At 42.3% G+C, this 21,700-nt stretch overlaps 1 protein-coding gene across 4 annotated transcripts in view; it reads right to left on the minus strand.

Moving 5' to 3' along the window:
- Positions 1-1,785: 1,785 nt before the first annotated feature.
- The window catches only part of LOC131684530 (ribosomal protein S6 kinase 2 beta), a 102,383-nt gene continuing 82,468 nt past the window's right edge, over positions 1,786-21,700 (minus strand). For all 4 annotated transcript variants that reach the window (XM_058967492.1, XM_058967491.1, XM_058967490.1 and 1 more), the window contains 5 exons: positions 5,481-5,642; positions 5,097-5,419; positions 4,744-5,029; positions 4,112-4,687; positions 1,786-3,963 (listed from right to left, as the gene is read on the minus strand). In XM_058967492.1, the coding sequence (XP_058823475.1) occupies positions 3,589-3,963; positions 4,112-4,687; positions 4,744-5,029; positions 5,097-5,419; positions 5,481-5,642 (1,722 nt within the window). In that variant the 3' untranslated portion in view covers positions 1,786-3,588. The remainder of the gene's footprint in view (positions 3,964-4,111; positions 4,688-4,743; positions 5,030-5,096; positions 5,420-5,480; positions 5,643-21,700) is intronic.

The following is a 21,700-nucleotide window of genomic DNA, read 5'->3' on the forward strand; positions in this document are numbered from 1 at the left end:
CAAATGCACGTCCTACTTCTAATAATATTTCGAAAGGATATTTAATTCCGCGTCCAATAACATTTCTGTCATAAAAATAAGTCTAAAAATCGCGAAGTTATTCAATTTTTCCCAAACCAGGAATTGTCGTGCATGGACTCTTGGCAAAAACTGCACTTTCGGAATAACCGCTGTAATTCAATACCGATCACAGTAGCAATGTTACATAATCCTGTCATCTACTTACGGAAAACGATCGGAACCGAAACAGTTTTCATAGATAACGGAGATATCAATAAGCGATCGAAATGTGCCCCACTTACAAAAATTCACTTTATATAAATAAATCGGAAAGCTCTTACTCAGTTCTCCGCTACCAGAAGTTTCTTCAAGCACCGAGAGTAGCTTCGTAATCATCCAAAAATTCGTTTGTTCCAGATTGACTATTTTGGTTCAGAAAGCGATTGCTTCATTGTATGACGATGTGGCCCCTTAAGGACATTATACACGCGAGCCACAACATAACTGCTACACCGCACACACCCCTCTCCCTCGCCTAACCATGTATCTGACATGAGCAAATATAAAAATACGTTTTTCAACACACTAACCTTGCTGGTGTCCCACGAAACTGCTACTTAAGGAAGCTAGAACATTTTCCTATACAATCAATCCGAGTTTCTGACGGAATGCCATCTGTAGCTCATATTTTGTGCGAAAATATCACCCCTCTTCACTTGGAGTTTCTTTTCGTAACACTCTAATTTTCTTCTTCTCGTTTTCAATGCACTTTTTCAAATGCACTTTATTCACACACCACTGCAAAAACACTCGCGAAACTTTAATCGTTTACTAACGAAACTTCAAATTTTCTGCCAACGTACAGATGACCAAAGGAAAATGTTCGGAAACTCTCATTTGTGCGTTTGAATTTTCACTTTAGATTTCAGTTTTTCTCAATGTAAACAAGCGAGTCGGTGCCTAGCAACGTGGCTTCCACATATCTTCACCTTAAAACTACCACTTGGTTGGCAGACGCAACAATGAGGGTTTTGACACTATCTAATACTGCCCAATTAAATATGTGCACACCAAACGTATTACAAACTACTAGACGCTGACCAGGACGAAATGTGTTTTCACTACGATTACGATTTTTGCGATAAAATTTTGGACTATGATTTTATAAATATTTTAAAATGAAACTTGACAGAGCGGAAAAAAACATTGAATGCGCGCTCATCGATTGCTGCGATTAACTTAGGCTTTCTATTTGCTCTTTAATGGCACTAAATGCACATGTAAAGCATACATGCTTTAAAGATCCTTGAAGCTATATTTCGGGTGTGCATTTATGCATTATTGATCCTAATGCATTGCTAATGCTGTAATGGAGTTTGAATTCAACATTAGTGTAAATGCATAGCCAATATAGTGCAATAACTTAATGCTTTTGTTTACTTGGGTATCGCTTCAGAGAAAATCACTAGCGATTTTTTATGGTTGTCATCATAGCACAGCATGATCCGCAGTAATAATTATCACTAATGATTTTTTTATTTTTGGTGATTTTCTCAGCACTGATTCTGAGCGATCAGAAAGAGGGTAAAACTTGTACGGTTGATATATTGATATTGGTTATGGAAATATGGTCTTGGAGTGCGTTCTCATGCAATTTGGTGACGCTATTTTATATATTTAATGCTTTTTGACTATTACTATTACTTGGTTAAATTAAATTTAAATTTTGTTAATATAAAATGGATCCAACCAAAATTGCACAAACCAGCTGCAAAATAAATAAAATTTTCTAATATGTTTACCTGTATACTTTATTATTCATATCTTGATTTTTTTATAATGCATTGAACTTATTACCATTATGGATTAGCGTTTTCATTTACTAACAAATATGTATCCGCACTGCAATCAAAAAATACTTTCATAAATTTGCAAGAGGGAGACTCCATTTTATAACGTGTACTGAAAGTTTACTAAATTATTACTGATGTTCGACTTTCCTCATCAACTTGCTACAAAAAATGTAAATCTTCATGATAATTACAGTAAAATGTGTTTATAAGCCCTTTTCAAAAGCTTTCTATTCTGAAATTTGAACAAATAGTATAAATGGGACTAAAACTTAATACCTTTTCCTAGTACCAGTAGGATTTGCGATAAACTAGTAAAAGCAATGTAAAATTATTGTCACTAAAAACATATCAGTTAAACAATATTTTGCGAATAGTAAATAAACAATAAAAAAAAACATAACACGCCTATCACATATCACTTCTATGCCCTCATAAGTATTAGTATGTTTGACACGTTCGAATCCAAAAGACTAAATAAATATTTCCAAACACACCGAGAATATGACCTTCTTTGTATGGCTACGGCGGATTACCCCGAGTATGCGCGACTGGTGCTCAATCCTCTCCCAAATTGATAATTTAATAAGATTTTTCTTTGTTTTGTAGGTTTAGTCACAATGTATGGCACGGTTATTATTGTAAACATAGTTAATTGTTATTTTTCATATCTATCCTCACCGCTGCTGGTGTGTATGGTTTTGGCAAACGTGTCGGAAAAGTTAAGAGTGTTAGTTCCTGTTTGTAGACAATATTTGTTGTTTTCCCAACAAAAAATGTTGCTTTGCTTGCTTAGAGTAAATGCTTTAAAATATTAATTGAACTTTTATTTTCTGTGAAGTAAATTTGTCTTAGGTTCTACTATTCCATTTTGTTCTTTTGTACGTCTAATTAAAGCGACGAAGCGGTTGTACATCCAAAAGCATCACTGATAAACAGCGGGCGCAGAGTACCGATACGAAACTTCGACAGATTTGTGTTGCTTTACTACAGTGATCAACCTTTTTTTTCCCTTGCACAACAGACTAAAGACGATTTTTTTGTTTTTAATAGTTCGGTCTCATATTTAGACATTAAATAACTTCCAAAGGTGCGTTCGCTGTAACTGCAAAACATGTAGAAACCACGTACAGACTGATATAATAACAGTAATGATAGAAATGCACAGAAAGCACTTTATAAAAGCGCCACTTAGAGATTTTACAATAATTTACTGATTCAACTATTGATCTACGATAAACCAAATTATACTGTGTTGCTGCATTGATTTAATATTGATTTTATCAAACATTGCTCTATTGGTGGTTTCTAAACAAAACTGAATAAGTTATGTTTTTTGTAGTAAAGTATAATTTTATTACATCTGTGATTAATAAAAGCTTCATTTATGTTCAATGTAAATGTAAATGTTTTGCCTAGTTTTTAAAGTTTCCTGGTTAGATTAAAAAATGTCTCCTAATGTGACTGAAAGCAATCCCGTTCCAAAGGAAGGACTGTAAAAAGAGTGTTCTTCCATGTGTGGTTTGAAATACTATGCACATTAGCAGTCACTATGCGGATTTAGTTACGCAAACTCATCCCTGCGCAAAACTAGTAACATCACTTGACGACGAGTGCAGATGTCGATCCACCCGCCGAACGTGCGCCACAAAATAACACATTTAATTCACACGCAATACCCATGATATACAATCACACACAATTTGTGAAACACACACACCTACGCACACATCCGCAATTACGAATGATTCATTTTGTCTTTTCTCCGTCTCGCCAAATCCGACATCCCAACCGGTCCAAGGTTCGCTGCCTGGGGTGAGGAGATAGCTCGAAACGTGGCATGTACGGCTCCCTTAATGGCTTCTGTGTTGTCCGCCGGACAGAAGGTACAGACCGTTGACGCAGATGGTACCGTTCCGGGTCCAGCTGCCATGTCCGCAGTCAGAATCGTCTGCAAGGCCTGCTGCTGCATTCCGACTTGATTGTATAAGTGCCGTGATCGAGATAGCCAAGGATGCCTCAAAATCTGTGCGGCTGTTGGCCTTCGTTGCGGGATAATGTGTAACATCTGACGGAGCAGGTCTTTCACTTCCTCCGATATGCTGGGCCATTTCTGCAAGAAAAAAATCCTTTATTCAATCTTTTGGAAACGGAGGTCTTCTTCGTTCTTTTTCTGTTATAGTGTCACACAATATATATTCAAAATAATTTTCACATCAACGGTACATAACAAAAAGGACGGTAATAGGTCGCCAACTTACCCCCGATTCCAAATCCACTTTCCCTGAACCTATCCTCGCCAAAATCATATCCGGTGAATCGTTCGGCGTGCTTGCGAACGGAGTTTTTCCATCTAGCATAATGTAAAGCAGCACACCAAGCGACCAAATATCGCATGCCAAATCGTACCCTTGCTTTTTCAGTACCTCCGGGGCTACAAAGTTTGCCGTGTAGCATGGAGTCATCAGTAATCCGTTGTCTGCTCGCAGTTGTTTTGCAAAGCCCAGGTCACACAATTTTAACGATTCAGGTGTATGATTCGCTGAAGCGTACAACAAATTTGACGGTTTCAGGTCTCGATGTACGACCCCATGCTCATGTAGGTATGCAACGGCCGAAACCACGGTTTTTAGCACCGCACTGGCTTCCATTTCGGTCATGAATTGTATAGCAAGGATTCTGTCAAGTAGTTCACCTCCTTTCAACAACTCCATCACCAGATAGACGTAGGTAATGTCTTCGTGCACGCCGTACAGTGAAACGATGTGCGGATGGTTACCGTAGCGCAACAAAATTTCAACCTCCTCTCGGCAATCATGGCTTGATTTATCAATAATCTGGAAAAGACAACTTGTTGAACAAAGAGGTCACACACTTAGTGTTATATTTTCACCTTAACGGCATAGTGTTTCTTTGTAGTTCGACTTTCGCAGAGCCTGCAAATCGAAAACGTTCCCCGGCCTAGTTCTTGCATCAACGTATACTCGTCACCAAAAGCACCTGGTTTTACTCCTGGAATTTCATTAGAGAACGGTGACCGGGTTGTTGGTTGTTGATTCATCAAACTGCCACTCCCGTTGGCAAAGTTTGGTGTATCATCATACAATCCTGGAGCTACGAAGCTGAAACCTCGGAAAATCTCGTGAGCACTGGCACTGACTGGTCCTCCTGGAGAATCCCTTTTAAAAATATAAATAAAAAATTGTAATCCTCTCATCTACTTTCGTATTTCGTTAGAATACTAACTTTGGCGACTTATTTGTATATTCCGAGTCGAAGTAGAATGCATCATCCCTAGAAACGGCCGGAATAAATGGCGGTCGGACCTCTTTTCGATCAAACGCATCCCAGTCGACGTTGGCAAAAAACTCGTGCCGCTTGATATCATCAATTCCATTCGGACCTACACCCAACCGGTTCTGAGGATTCCGCTTAAACAGTGCCCTCAGTAAGCTCTGCGCTTCTGGACTTAGATTTTCCGGCATTCCAAGTTTCGTCTTCAGGATTTGGTTCATCGTATCATTGCGATTGCTTCCGTGAAAGGGAAGATTTCCGGTCAGCATTTCAAACTGGAAGGGAAAAATTTTGTAAGCAATAAACGATATCGATAGAAGCCTCACTGCATCTTACCATGAGCACACCAAAGGACCACCAGTCGGCTGCGAACGTGTGTCCTTTCCGATTAACCACTTCCGGAGCCATGTATTCTACCGTGCCACAAAAACTGTAAGTTTTCGAACCGTCCAGCGGCTGTTTTGACAATCCAAAATCCGTTAAAGCTATATGGCCATCCTGTAAATCAAGGTAGAAGAAAGGAAAATAAGTGCACGGATCACTAACACAAGTGGGGTAGTGTGAATCATATCATCTTATGTGATCTTAAGATATGTGTAATATTGAGCCGTGTGGCATCCGGTGGCTGAAATTTCTCGCAGTATTTTAGCAAAGAATTGACTTGGTTTCTGTTCCCATATCGTAAGAGGCGATTAACAAAAGCTGTACCAGATAACACAGTACCCACAAGTTTCCTATCTCATGCCTCCACGTGAGTCTATGACATTTGGTCGTTAGACCGGCGACGGCTGGGTGCTATCAGCTTTCTGCTGTATAACCGGAATGAGAGGGTGCCAACGGGTGTGCCTCAAAACCCATACCGTAAAATTTATCACCCCATCCAAGATCTGACGCGACCCGTGCCGAGGAATGAATGGCGGGGGGATACATCAACACTTTGATCCCCAGCCCTAGGTAAAACTAGGACTGGGATTCGAAGAGATAACAAATACCAAGCCACGCACGGAGCCTGTTGGGCACCCGGGCACACCCCACAGTTACAAAACGGAGAACACTAAGAACACTGTAAACATGAGTTTGGAGGAGATTGCGTCGATGGATATGGAAAAGGAGAAAGATTACGCGGAAAGCAAACTTGGGGAGCTGCCAAATAGTGACTCGTTGAAATAGGTTGTGTGCTGCACTTCGTTCATTCTCAACTCTCCAGCTAAAGACGAGGATTGGACAGTGGCGAAGGAGGACATAGATCAGTCCGGCGGAGCAACCGGTGGGACGAAGGGGTCCGAGAACAAAACAAGAGGAACACGAGAAACTCGCCACTTAATCGGAATTGGCGAAGAAACGCTATGGGTGGCTGCTGAGAAGCGACCACAAACCCGCTGAAACGCTAGACCTAGCAAAAGTCCCAATAGGGATCCTCAACCAAACGACAGCGTTCGATGGACACTGAGTTGCCAAACAATAGTGGGTGCGCGAAGGAACCCCAACCGAAAAAAAATCAAGGGACAGGATTCTAGACAGACACTAAAAACTGATCAGCACCCAACCTTCCACGAAATTGTCAAACCCTGCAAATACCATCAGCCATGAACAGCTGAATGCTACTCGATACGCGCTGATTGTTAGCGTCATGGAGCAGGGCTCAAGCAATACGAAACCCAAGTTTAGGGAGTACACCCACAAACAAGGGTATCTCGAAATCGCCAGTGCATATAAACACACAGCTAAGTGGCTGCAGGATTCCACAGCTGCGATCAAGCCCTGGGAAGGCGCTTCATTGGAAGCCGTTGAAGAGTCACAGTTTCCAAAACATGCGCTTTACATCGACTATTTTCCCGACAGTTCCAATGGGAACATCCTCCGCCTGGTGTAGAATCAGAACGACAATTTCTGCACAGAAACGGTAGAGCTTCTGATAGCGGTAGATGAGGCTTCAGTGTAACTGATAACCTCCCAACACAGCCTGCTGAACTACGTATTCGGAAAGGCTAGAATGCGTCAATTGAAGGGTGCCCCGGTCCTCGCCGAACATGAAAGTTCTAGGCAAGCATGGCCTGAAAAAGCTCCTGTGGGTGACCCAACACGGACCACCTGCTGCAACGGTAACGAGTGCATCGGTGATAGCCCGTCTCGCGAGCAATACATAAAAGCCGTATGCGGCTCTCGAATGGGAGCACGTCGTTTGGCATAAATTTGTTTGACATAAGTTCGGTTGGCTTCAGTTCATTTGGTATAACAGCAGGTGACACATTCTTTCGTTTGGCAAAATCTTCATTTGTCATAATGGTCGTTTGGCATAATTTGAAATATATATTGAAATTTCTGTTACATTAAGCGTTAACGCAAAATGTGGTTATGCCACATCGCTGTAAGTATGGTGCTATCCTACATCCCTCTGCTCCATCGGACTTAAACTACTTGATAGTCCCTATGTTTGAGTAACCCGGGCAAACGAGTGGATCTTGGGTTTGCTTGTGAAGGTCGCCGGTTCCGACGGCGGGTCGGCGGCCACCACACCCGGCGGATCCTCAGCGGCTTTGTACCGCTTCGGATCCGTGGTTTCGGTTATACAACAAAGCCAAGGGCTATTTGGTATATAGATTCAAAGAACTACTCATATTTAAAAGAAGCAATCAACCCCTAAGCTTCAGTAAACCGGGTGAACGAGTGGATCACTAGTTTACTTGCGAAGGCTATACAAATTCATAGGATTGCTCATGTCTGAAAAAAGGAATTAACCCTAATTTATTTGAAAAATATATGTATATATTTGCCAGAAACGTAAGGGTTGATTCCTTCTTTCAGTCATGAGCTGTTTATTAAATTTGTAAACCAAGTAGCCCCCTGCAAGTAGACTTGCGTCGACACTCGTTTTCCCGGTTTACCAAAACTTTGCGATTGACTCCTTCTTGCAAACATGAACAGTTCTTTGAATCTTCATGCCAAAGAGGCTCGCAAGCAAACTGTTGAAGCTGTTTGCTTGGTTTACCAAAAACATAAAGGGTTGATTCTTCTTTCCAACGCTTGGCTTGGTCGCAAAAGCGAGACCATCCGGGTTTGGTGCTGGCCGACCAGCCGTCGGCCCCTTTCAAGCAAACCAGTGATCCAATCGTTTGCCCGGATTACTCAAACATAGGGGCTATCAACTAGTTTAAGTCCGACGGAGCGGAGCGATGTGGCATAGCCACATTAGGCGTCAACGCCTAATAACAGAGAATTTAATGTATATTTCAAATTATTACAAATGACCATCATGCCAAATGACCATCATGCCAAATGACCATCATGCCAAATGACCATTATGCCAAATGACTATCATGCCAAATAACCATTAAGCCAAATGACCATTATGCCAAACGTGTCAGCTGCTGTTATGCCAAATGAACATTATGCCAAATTAACTTATCCCAAACAAACTTATGCCAAACGGCGTGCTCCCCTCACGAACTGATACGCAAGTAGAGGATCGAAAACCCCCTGTAGACGAAGGTACGCAAACCCAATGAACCGAAGCCAATACTGGGCCAAAAACCCGAGCAAAGTCCAACATCAAAATTACAGCAAATGGACACATATTTTGATATCAAGCATCAAATTGAAATCTTATTTGGATATCAGTTTAAATTTTTCCAGATATGACATCATATTTTGATCTCATTTTGATGTGATTACATTTTTAGCTTACAAAATGTTTGTTTCTATTTCTTTGACAAACATCAAATTGATTACTTATTTTTTATCAATGAAATATTTCACCATCTCAATGAGTTTTCAATTTTTTTTTTTTTTATTCATTTCGTTTATTTGATAGGCACAAATGCGTTAGCTTGGCGGTGCCAAATTCTTTTGTTTTTACATTTTGTATATTTTAAAACTAGGAGGTTACAATGTTGAAATATTTTTTTTTAAAAAAAGAAAAATTTTACAGCTATCTTAAGACTAGAAATAAGATTCTATATACAAGAGAGGGGGCGAAAGATTTTTTTTATGAAAAAATTTTAAAACAAGGAATTCAATAGTAATAATTTTTAGGAAATATTTACAGTTATCTTAAAACTAACAATATAGTTTGGTACACAAAAGGGGGAACAAATATTTATGAGAAAATTCGCAGGTGTTTTAAGACTAGGGATACAATTCTATTTACAAGATGGGGGACAATAGTTTTAACAAAGAGGTAAAATTACAACTATCTTAAAACTAGGAATACAGAATAAAAATTTTAGCGGAGACTTATGCTTGGTCAAGATATTCAGAGGGGGGCTGTAGAAGCAGTTGTATCAAGGACAGGGGAGAGAAAGCGTAGATGGTGACCGGGAGAGAAGAGCAAAACTTGCAACTTTCGCTCAAACGGGAGATCAGCGAAAGATTACCGCCTCAGTCTAGTAGGTCGGATTGGCGGATGGTATTCTTCGGACCCGCGGGGAATCCTTCAAAAGTCATCGGACCTTGAGTCGCTCTCGCTTCAGTTTCCGTAGTGGTAAGTGCGACGGCGGTTACATAGTTGCAGTCTGGAGCTGATCGGTCCCACAAGGCAAGAGAAAGCTTCTAAAACGAGAAATAAAAAGAGAGGGGCTAAATTGGGATATTTGTCGTTTTTATGAAAGTATAAATAAGGGACATATAGGGGAAATCACGATTTGCCAGTATATCTCGGACTGGGACATTGGGTGGTCTACCTCGGGCCCGAAGGGAATCCTTTAACTGAGACCTGGCGTCCAAGTACCCGGCGCATACCCAGACAACGTGCTCGATGTCGTGATAGCCCTCGTCACAAGCGCACAGACTACTCTCCGCAAGCCCAATACGCCGCAGATGCGCATCCAAGGTGTAGTGGTTGGACATAAGTCGGGACATTACACGAATAAAATCCCGACCCACATCCATCCCCCTGAACCAAGGCTTCGTTGATACCTTTGGGATAATGGAATGTAGCCATCGTCCAAGTTCACCATTGCTCCACGAGGTTTGCCAACTGTTGAGCGTCCTCTGACGACAAATACTAAAAAATTCGTTGAAGCAGATTGGTCTTTCGTATATGTCACCATTTAATGCGCCCACCTTTGCTAATGAGTCGGCCTTTTCATTGCCCGGGATAGAGCAATGAGAGGGGACCCAAACAAAGGAAATTTGATAAGATTTTTCAGATAACGTACACAAGGACTCCCGTATCTTCCCCAGGAAATATGGGAACTGCTTTTTGGGCTTCATCGCACGAAGAGCCTCGATGGAGCTGAGGCTGTCCGAAATGATGAAGTAGTGATCTGTGGGCAGAGTGTCGATGATCTCAAGGGTGTACTGAATTGCAGCTAACTCTGCGACGTAAACTGAAGCGGGATCATTGAGCTTGAATGAAGCGGTGATAGTATTGTTGAAGATACCGAAGCCAGTGGACCCATCGAGATTTGATCCGTCAGTGTAGAACATTTTGTCACAGTCGCCTTCTCGGAATTTATTATAAAATATATTGGGGATCACTTGCGGGCGTATATGGTCCGGGATTCCACGAATCTCTTCCTTCATGGATGTGTCGAAGAATACAGTAGAATCAGAAGTATCTAGGAAACGAACACGGCTGGGAGTATATGAAGAAGGATTAATGCTCTGTGCCATATAGTCGAAGTACAAGGCCATAAATCGGGTTTGAGAATTAAGCTCGACGAGCCTCTCGAAGTTTTCAATCACCAACGGGTTCAGAATGTCGCATCGGATGAGCAATCGATATGAGAGTTCCCAAAATCGATTTTTTAGCGGAAGAACTCCCGCCAGCACTTCGAGACTCATCGTATGGGTCGAGTGCATGCAACCCAAGGCAATGCGCAAGCAACGATACTGGATTCTCTCCAGTTTGATGAAGTGTATGTTCGCAGCGGAGCGGAAACAGAAACACCCGTACTCCATCACCGACAATATCGTTGTTTGGTACAACCTGATCAGGTCTCCTGGGTGAGCACCCCACCATGTTCCAGTTATTGTTCGGAGAAAATTGATCCTTTGTTGGCATTTCTGTTTCAGATACCTAATGTGACATCCCCAGGTACCTTTAGAGTCGAACCAGACCCCGAGATATTTAAATGTGAAAACCTGGTTGATCGTTGCACCCATTAATAGAAGCTGGAGTTGCGCCGGCTCACGCTTCCTAGAAAAAACAACCAACTCAGTTTTCTCCGTGGAGAACTCAATACCCAGCTGAAGAGCCCAAGCAGACAAATTGTCCAAGGTATTTTGTAATGGTCCTTGCAAATCGGCAGCTTTGGGCCCTGTAACAGAGACCACGCCGTCGTCTGCAAGTTGCCTTAGCGTGCATGAATTGGCAAGACAATCGTCAATGTCATTCACGTAGAAATTGTAGAGCAGGGGACTTAGACATGAGCCCTGGGGAAGACCCATGTAGCTAAATCGCGATGTTGTTAAATCGCCATGCGAAAAGTGCATGTGCTTTTCAGACAACAGGTTTAGCAAAAAGTTATTTAAAATTGGCGAAAGACCATGCTGGTGCAGCTTCTCTGACAGAATGTTGATAGAAACTGAGTCAAAAGCCCCCTTAATATCCAAGAAGACTGATGCCATCTGCTCTTTGTTAGCATAGGCCATTTGGATTTCTGTAGAAAGCAACGCAAGGCAATCGTTCGTCCCTTTGCCTTTGCGGAAGCCAAATTGTGTATCTGACAGTAAGCCATTTGCTTCAACCCAATTGTCGAGGCGAAACAAGATCATTTTCTCGAACAACTTCCGAATACAGGACAGCATTGCAATCGGCCGATATGAGTTGTGGTCGGAGGCTGGTTTTCCTGGTTTTTGGATGGCGATGACCTTCACTTGCCTCCAGTCATGAGGGACAATGTTACCCTCAAGAAACTTGTTAAATAAATTCAACAAGCGCCTTTTTGCAGTGTCAGGTAGATTCTTCAGCAAGTTGAATTTGATTCTGTCTAACCCTGGGGCGTTATTGTTGCATGATAAGAGAGCAAGTGAGAACTCCACCATCGAAAACGGTGTTTCGTTCGCGGTATCGTGAGGAGACGCGGCGCGGTACGTTTTCTGTACCGGGACAGAGTCCGGACAGATCTTCTTGGCGAAAGCAAATATCCAACGGTTTGAATATTCCACGTTCTCGTTGGTACTATTACGGTTACGCATACGTCGAGCCGTACCCCAAAGAGTGCTCATCGCTGTTTCTCTCGTTAACCCGTCGACGAACCGGCGCCAATAACTACGTTTTTTGGCTTTCATTAGACTCTTCATTCGCCTTTCTAACGACGCGTACTGTAGATAGCTAGCGGGTAACCCGTCTTCCCGGAAGGCCTTATATGCAGTGGACTTTTCCGCGTACAGCTCTGAGCACTCTTTATCCCACCACGGGGTGGGAGAGCGTCCATGGGTATTCGCGCTGGGTACTGGTTTAGTCTGAGCTTGATTCGCACTGTCGAGAATCAAGCCAGCCAAAAACCTGTACTCTTCCTCCGGAGGAAGTTCTTGAGTGGATTCGATTTTAACGGATATCGCGGTCGCGTAACTCTTCCAATCAATGTTCCGTGTGAGGTCATACGAGACATTGATTGTTTCCGATGGTCTTGAACCGTTAGCAATTGAAATCACGATAGGCAAATGGTCGCTACCGTGGGGATCAGGGATCACCTTCCACGTGCAATCTAACTGTAGCGAAGTCGAGCATAGAGATAAATCCAACGCGCTTGCGCGTGCTGGTGGTGTAGGAATCCGCGTCATTTCTCCCGTGTTTAAGATGGTCATGTTGAAATTATCGCAAAGATCTTGGATTAATGTTGATCTATTATCATCATGAAGACAGCCCCATACCGTACCGTGCGAGTTAAAGTCTCCCAGAACTAGCCGCGGTGCCGGTAAGGATTCCGTGATATTACAAAGCGTTCGGTGCCCTATCGAGGCTCTAGGAGGAATGTAGATGGAAGCAATGCAAAGGTCTTTACCTTTGATTAAAACTTGACAAGCGACAATTTCAATGCCTGGTGTCGAAGGGAGGTTAATTCGGTTGAAAGAATAGCACTTTTTGATCCCCAAAAGTACTCCTCCATAGGGGTTTTCTCGATCCAGACGAATTATATTAAAGTCGTGGAAGTTGAGATTTATATCGGAAGTTAACCAAGTTTCACATAATGCGAAAGCATCACATTTTAAACTATTTAGTAAAAATTTAAAGGAATCGATTTTCGGGAGGATACTTCTGCTGTTCCACTGTAGAACAGTGATCGAATCGGTGACCTCGTTCGATGACTTAGCCATCGAAGGATACGATCGCTGCAAGGAGGGGCCATTTAGTAGTCAACTGCTTCAAAAATGTTTGCACTATAGGGAGAAAACGTATCAGAAGGCTTTTAAGAGGATCAGTAACATTGAAAGCTGTGAAAATTAAGTCCACTATGTCAGAAAATTTCATTAGTCCGCTACTGGACTGAGTATCTGTTTGAAAAAAAGGGACACTTGGGGTTTTTGGTGTCCCTGGAAGTGGTGGGTACTCCTTGTTAGAATTAATATTTCCAAGTCCTGGAGCAAATTGCTTCGGCGTTTGTGCATCACTTCCGTTGGATTTATTGATTGCGGTTGGCGCACTCTGAGTGGACGACACCTTGGCACCCTTACGAGGCAATGTAGGGGAGGCTAGATTTCTCCTCTTCCTGGATTCCCCTGGGTTAACCAATGATGTTCCCTCTTGTGGGTCGTCAGATTCTTGCTCAACGCCAGCCAAAAGAGCAAAGGAATTTTCGGAAGGGACAGATGGCGAAGCATTCTTTAGCATTTCTGCATAAGAGTGCCTCGAGCGATCCTTAAGGGAGCGCTTAATTTTATCCCCGCGCTGCTTGTACGCCGGGCATGACTTAAGAGCATGCGGAGGGCCCCCGCAGTAAATACACTTCTCAGTTTCTCCACCGCAAGCGTCATCCTCATGCTCTCCCTCGCATTTGCCGCACCGTTTTTTATTGCCACAATAAGTGGCTGTGTGGCCCAGTTGCTTGCAATTGCTGCAGTTCATTACCCGCGGTACAAACAGGCGAACAGGTAGGCGAACCTTATCCAGGAGGACATAGTTGGGAAGAGCAGATCCGGAGAAAGTCACCCGAATCGAGTCTGACGGAGAATAAGTTGTCTTATCATCTTCAGTTTTTGCGGAATACAATTGCTTGCATTCCAGAATTTTCACCTTTTGAAGTGAAGGGTCCTTAAAGCAGCCAACCCCGTACTTCAACAGGTCTTCGCACTTTAGACCCGGTTCGGCGACGACCCCATCGATCTCCACAACTCTACAAGGCACATACACTTTGAATTGCTTCGTAAAACGCTCGCTGCGAGCAATCTGGTTTGCCTGATCGAGGTCATTTACTATAACGCGTATCTTATTAGCTCGAACACGTGTTATCTGAGCCACGGACGGGTAGTTGGCAGTCAGCTCCCGTGAGATTTCTAGAATATTGGGCGATTTCGTGTTGGGCCGGAAATACACCACCCAGGGTCCAGTCGAACTGGCTGGGTATGTTTTAATACGGGGAGGACTGGGGGAATCAGGGGAGGGAGTAATTTCGGGTTTATCCGGTATATCCATGGGAATATCATTCCCATCCAATGTTACTTCGCCCTCGGCCATTTAGGCACGAGGATAACACGTGGTGTAAACGAGAGATGAAACTTATATTCAGGGGAAAGGGCAGAAGTAGAGACCGATCGGGGAAAGGGAAATGAAAGAAAAAAAAATACTTAGCTTATATAGCGGCGATTCCGGCTATTCTGGTATTCACTTCACCAGCCTGGGCACCGGCGAACAAAGACTGCCTCGAACAATGGTTGACCTTCACTGACAATTTATTCTTGTTCACTTTATGCACAGCACCAGAAAACGAACTGCTTCGATCGAGAGCTCGGAGGGTTATGAGTTTTCAATTTGCTTTCACTGATAGCATGAATATTTTTCTGTTTGATGTCATAGTGCAATTTTTCTGCCTTCGATTTGGATCTTTTAATTGTTAAAACGACCAAAATGATAACAAGCTGAGCAATCATTCCCTACTACATCACAACATCAAGTTTAGTTCTCAATTTGTTATCAGACTCTGCTCGGGAAGCCAGTGAAACGTCGAACAGTATACAGCCTGCGGCAACACAATAAAGGGGACGACAGTAAAGAAACACCGAAAAAATGAGCAGCATTCGCTGCATTCAAGTCAACCTTCACCATGCAAAATGTGCCACAAGCGTCCTCTCCCGGAGGTTCACCAAAGAGCGCCTAGACATCGCTCTTCCACAGAAGCCGTGGAGAAAAAAACCCTAAAATCTTACAGATAAACGGAGCAATAAAATTATCTCCAATTACAGGATTCATCCCACGAGACATCGTTGCAACAACACTCGAGGCATCGACGGCCAGGGGCAAGCAGGAGATTGTGATCGCATGTACCTACTTCCCTTCTGCAATCGATGCCCTCATAAAGTGCTGCAGAAGCATAAACAAATCATTGAATGCCAATGCACATTACATAATATATGGTAACATAACAGTTTTAGCCTTCGCCTTGAAAGGTTGTGTTTGCTGATTGGTTGTAGCAACCAAGGCTGTGCAAGCCGTGAATAGGCTAGAAGTTTGTGTACCGTGTCAGTGTTTGATGCTGTGTTGGTGCGGAGACAGGCAGGATTGTTGGCTGCGAGAGCGGTCCTTTGGTGGTGGTACCACGCGATAAGCGAGTGTTGGTGCGAAGGCAACGAAGTCTCAGGTAAGCGGCGCCCCACCCTGGTGGTAGTAGTGGTTGCGCTGCATACAACCGGCGCTTGCGACGGAGTGAGACAGCGCTGCATCTGGTTGGTGAAGCGGCTCGCTTCATCATCATTCATTCATCCGTATTAGTGCAGATACGGGATTTTGAGTATTTGTGTACCTAGCCACGCTGCGTAGTAGGGGAATACCTCTGGACCCACAGGTAAGCGGCGGCCCCACCTTGGTGGTGGTAGTGGTTACGCTGCATACAGTCCGCGCTAAGTGAGACAGAGCTGCATCTTGTTGGTGAAGCGTCTCGCTTCATCATCACTTATTCATCTGTGCTAGTGCAGAATCGGGCTTTTGTGTATTTGTGTACCTAGCCACGCTGCGTAGTAAGGAAATACCCCTGGACCCACAGGTAAACAGCGGCTCCATCTTGGTAGTGGTGGTTGCGCTGTGTTCAACACGAGCGTGTGACAGAGGGAGACAGCGTGAATCTGCAACTCTTCGAAGGACAGGTAGATTTTAATATAATTTTGCTAGTGTTAGTATTTAATTTACTTACTGTGTATGGTAGGCGAGATGGAGGATAGTGAGATGGAATCCTCCATTTCACAAGAGCAAAATTCTTCTGATCCCCCTCCCTCAACTCCCCTTAGAATAAAATTATACCCCCAAGGGTCTTCTGGACCTTGGCAGGTTTTCTTCAGGCGGAAAGGAAAGCCATTAAACCTTGTGCAAATTGCACGGGATCTGACTTCACGATTTTCTGCTGTAACAGAGATCGTGAAAGTAAATAAGGACAAACTTCGAGTTAGCATTGATAACATTAGACAAGCTAACGAGATAGTAGCCTGCGAACTCTTCACGCGTGAATATAAAGTTTATATACTTTCGCGCGATATAGAATGCGATGGAGTCATCTCCGAACCCAGCCTCACTGCCGAGGATATACTTAAGCATGGTGTTGGTTGTTTCAAGAACGCCCTGCTTAATAAGGTAAAAATACTCGATTGTAAGCAATTGTACTCAGTATCACATGAAGAAGAGAAAAAAGTTTACCGACCATCCTATTCATTTCGTGTAACTTTCGCTGGGTCTGCTTTGCCTAGCCATGTTCTTATTAATAAAATTCGTCTCCCCGTTCGCCTTTTCATCCCTCGTGTGATGAATTGCCTCAATTGTAAACAGCTTGGCCACACAGCCACTTACTGTTCCAATAAGGTACGGTGTGGCAAATGTGGGGGCCTCATCAAGAGGATACATGCAATAAAAACTTAGAAAAATGTTTACATTGCGGAGAAACTTCACACGAGCTCCTTGCATGTCCCATATATAAATTGCGGGAGGAGAAAATTAAACGATCCTTGAAGGAGAGATCTAAGCGCTCTTATGCAGAAATACTGAAAAATGCTACTCCTGAACCCACGGTCCCAGAAAACAGATACGCTATTCTATTGCCGAAAGAGTCTGACTCTGACGAAGCGTCCGAAGGTACATCATTTGTTTAGAGGATCCAGGAAAAGAAAACAATCCTCTTTTCCCAAACTGCCAAGCAAGGGCCTTAAAATTTCTCCTCCAACAAATAAATTGCAGCCAAAGTTAAAGAATTCCGATGCAATACCGAAGCCAGTCCCTCCCGGTTTTGGTAATGTACAATCCAAACAGAACACCATTACTGGAAATAATAAAACTTCAACTTCCTCCGAGCCTCAACCGGGGATAGGTTTATTGAAATTTTCTGAAATTTTTGATTGGATTTTCAAAGCATTCAATATTTCTGAACCACTAAAAAGTATACTTTCAGCGTTCCTCCCAACAATTAGAACATTTTTAGAGCAGCTGATTGCTCAATGGCCCATCCTTGCAGCGATTGTATCTTTCAATGGGTAATTCACCTCCTCTAATGAAAGATTCCATCACTGTTTTACAGTGGAATTGCAGAAGTATCATACCTAAAATTGACTCCTTAAAAATTTTGTGAAACATGGCTTACCTCAAACATTAATTTCAACTTGAATGATTTCAACATTATTCGCCTAGACCGAGACACCCCATATGGAGGAGTGCTTCTAGGAATTAAAAAGTGCTATTCTTTCTATAGAATTAACATCCCCTTGTTTGCGGGCATTGAGGCTGTAGCTGTCCAAACGAATATTAAAGGCAAAGACATGTCTATCGCTTCTATATATATATATATATATATATATATATATATATATATATATATATATATATATATATATATATATATATATATATATATATATATATATATATATATATATATACCTCCCAAAGCTCAAATTGGACAACGTCAGATTTTTGAGGTAGTGGAATCCATGGCTGCTCCGCGGCTGATACTGGGAGACTTCAACTCGCACGGAGTATTGTGGGGTTCCCTCTTCAATGATAATCGATCCTCTTTGATATACAATGTTTGTGACGAGCTCAATATGACAGTTTTAAATACAGGCGAAGCAACACGCATTCCCAGACCACCCGCACGACCAAGTGCATTAGATCTATCTCTATGCTCGACATCACTTCGGTTAGATTGCACGTGGAAGGTTGTACCTGATCCTCACGGTAGCGATCATTTGCCAGTCGTTATTTCAATTAACAGTGAATTAGGCCTCACGAATTCAATCAATGTCCCTTATGACTTGACACGAAATATTGATTGGAAAAAATACCAATCTTTAATTTCCACTTCTCTTGTTTCGACGGAAGAGCTACCACCTACCGAAGAATATGAATTTCTAGCGGGTTTGATTATTGAAGCAGCAGAACAAACCCAAACGAAATGCAATCCTGGCATGATAATGAACAGCCGGCCTCATAATCCCTGGTGGGACAAAGAGTGCTCGGATGCATATGAAACTAAACAAGTTGCTTACAAAGAAATTATGAAACGGAAAGGGTGTACACGTGCAAACTTTGAAAATTATTCGATTTTACAAAACAAATTTGACAGTCTCCGTCGTGCCAAAAAGTCTAGTTATTGGAGACGTTTCGTTGATGGCTTGTCAAGAGAAACATCAATGAGTACTCTTTGGAACACAGCCAGAAGAATGAGGAATCGAAACGTAACTAATGAAAGCGAAGATTTTTCGAATCGCTGGATATTTAATTTTGCCAAGAAAGTTTGTCCAGATTCTGCTCCTGCGCAGAAAATCATTCGCGATGCTCCCACAAGTAACGATTCCATAGATTCGCCTTTGACAATGATGGAATTTTTAATTGCACTCCTCTCATGCAACAATAATGCTCCGGGTCCAGCCAGAATTAAATTCAACTTGGTGAAGAATCTGCCTGACCTAGCAAAAAGACGCTTGTTGAATTTATTCAATAAGCTTCTTGAGCAGAACATAGTCCCGCACGACTGGAGACAAGTGAGAGTTATCGCCATTCCAAAACCGGGAAAACCAGCCTCCGACCATAACTCGTATCGACCAATTGCAATGCTATCCTGCATCAGGAAATTGTTGGAAAAAATTATCCTACGACGTCTCGACAATTGGGTTGAGGCGAACGGCTTGCTATCAGATACCCAGTTTGGTTTTCGGAGGGGAAAGGGAACGAATGATTGTCTGGCGCTACTTTCGTCAGAAATCCAACTCGCTTACGCAAAAAAGAACAAAAAAGGCGTCTGTGTTCTTAGACATAAAAGGAGCATTCGACTCTGTTTCCATTGATGTTCTCTCAGAGAAACTACATCAATGTGGTCTTTCACCAATATTAAATAATTATTTATACAACTTATTGTCAGAAAAGCACATGCATTTTTCATATGGCGATTTGGCAACATTCAGAATAAGTTACATGGGCCTCCCACAACGTTCTTGTTTAAGCCCCCTTCTCTACAATTTTTACGTGAATGACATTGATAATTGTATTGTCAGCCCATGCACTCTAAGGCAACTTGCAGATGATGGCGTGGTTTCTGTTACAGGACCAAAAGCCATAAATTTACAACAACCACTGCAAGATAGTTTGGATAATTTATCAATTTGGGCTTTGAAGTTAAGCATCGATTTCTCTACGGAGAAAACAGAGTTGGTTGTTTTCTCAAGGGCGCGTGATCCAGCTCAGCTTCAGCTTCAGTTGGTTGGTAGAACGATAGCCCAAGTCATGACCTTTAAATATCTCGGAATTTGGTTCGATTCTAAAGGTACATGGGGAGGCCACATTAGGTATTTGATAAAGAAGTGCCAACAAAGGATAAATTTTCTCCGAACAATAACCGGATCTTGGTGGGGTGCTCATCCAAGTGACGTGATAAGATTGTATCAAACAACGATACTTTCAGTAATGGAATATGGGTGCTTCTGTTTCCGTTCAGCTGCAAACACTCACATTATTAAATTGGAACGAATACAGTATCGTTGTTTACGAATCGCCTTAGGTTCCATGCAATCGACACATACGATGAGTCTTGAAGTACTAGCGGGAGTTCTTCCCTTAAAAGATCATTCTGGGATCTCTCCTCTCGTTTACTTATACGATGTGAGGTTATGAATCCACTGGTAATTGTAAATTTCGAAAGACTTGTCGAGCTTCAATCCCAAACCAGATTCATGACAGTGTACTTCAATCACATGTCACAAGAAATAACGCCTTCTAGTTATGTTCTGACATGTGTTAATATACTAGATACTCCCGATTCCACTTTATTTTTCGACACGTCCATGCAAGAGGAAATTAGTGGAATCCCGGATCACCAGCGCTCTCTGGAGATCCCTAAAATATTCAAAAGTAAATACCAACACATTGACTGCCATAAAATGTTCTACACTGATGGGTCACGAATCAATGAGGCCACTGGCTTCGGTATTTTCAACAATAACACCTCGATCTCTTTCAAGCTTGCAGAACCTGCCTCCGTTTATACAGCCGAACTAGCAGCAGTTCACTATAGTCTGGAAATCATTGATACTTTACTTCCGAGCCATTATTTCATCCTCACAGATAGCCTCAGCACAATTAAGGCACTACGCTTTTTAAAGCTTGATAATCACGATCCGTTCTTTTTGAAGAAGATACGAGAATACTTAACTAAATTAACAAATAAATCTTATCAAATTACCTTAGCGTGGATTCCCGCTCATTGCTCCATACCGGGTAATGAGAGAGCGGATAATTTAGCCAAAATAGGGGCGCTGGACGGTGACATCTATGAAAGACCTATTGCCTTCAATGAATTTTATAGCGTTTCTCGTCAGAGGACGCTTACTAGTTGGCAAACATCATGGGACAATGGAGATCTGGGACGGTGGTTGCACTCAATTATCCCTATAGTATCAACGAAGGCATGGTTCAAAGGGTTGGATGTAAGTCGAAACTTCATTCGTGTGATGTCTAGTTTCATGTCCAACCATTATACGTTGAATGCGCATCTCCGCCGTATTGGGATCGCAGAAGATAATCAATGTGCTTGCGGAGAGGGTTACGAAGACATTTAACATGTTGTTTGGTCTTGCACTGAACATCGTGAAGCCAGATCCCAATTAATAGACTCCTTATGAGCCAGAAGAAAACCACCCTATGTACCTGTTCGTGATATCCTCGCTTTACGAGATCTTACATACATGAGCCATATTTATCATTTCCTGAAAACAATAAATATTCAAATATAATTATCCCCACAATGTTTCTAGTTTTTTCCCTTGCTACCCACAAACAATTTAGATTTCTTCGCAGTTAGTTAAGTTAGATAAAACGATATAAATAAAGAAAAAAAATAAACAAAGATTATTGAAAAACTATCAATAGGTTTACAATGAAATTCAAGAAAATAGAGTATAATTAAAAACATTCAAAATGATGATTA

This window comes from Topomyia yanbarensis, chromosome 2, assembly GCF_030247195.1.
Source record: "Topomyia yanbarensis strain Yona2022 chromosome 2, ASM3024719v1, whole genome shotgun sequence".
Classification (NCBI taxonomy): domain Eukaryota; kingdom Metazoa; phylum Arthropoda; class Insecta; order Diptera; family Culicidae; genus Topomyia; species Topomyia yanbarensis.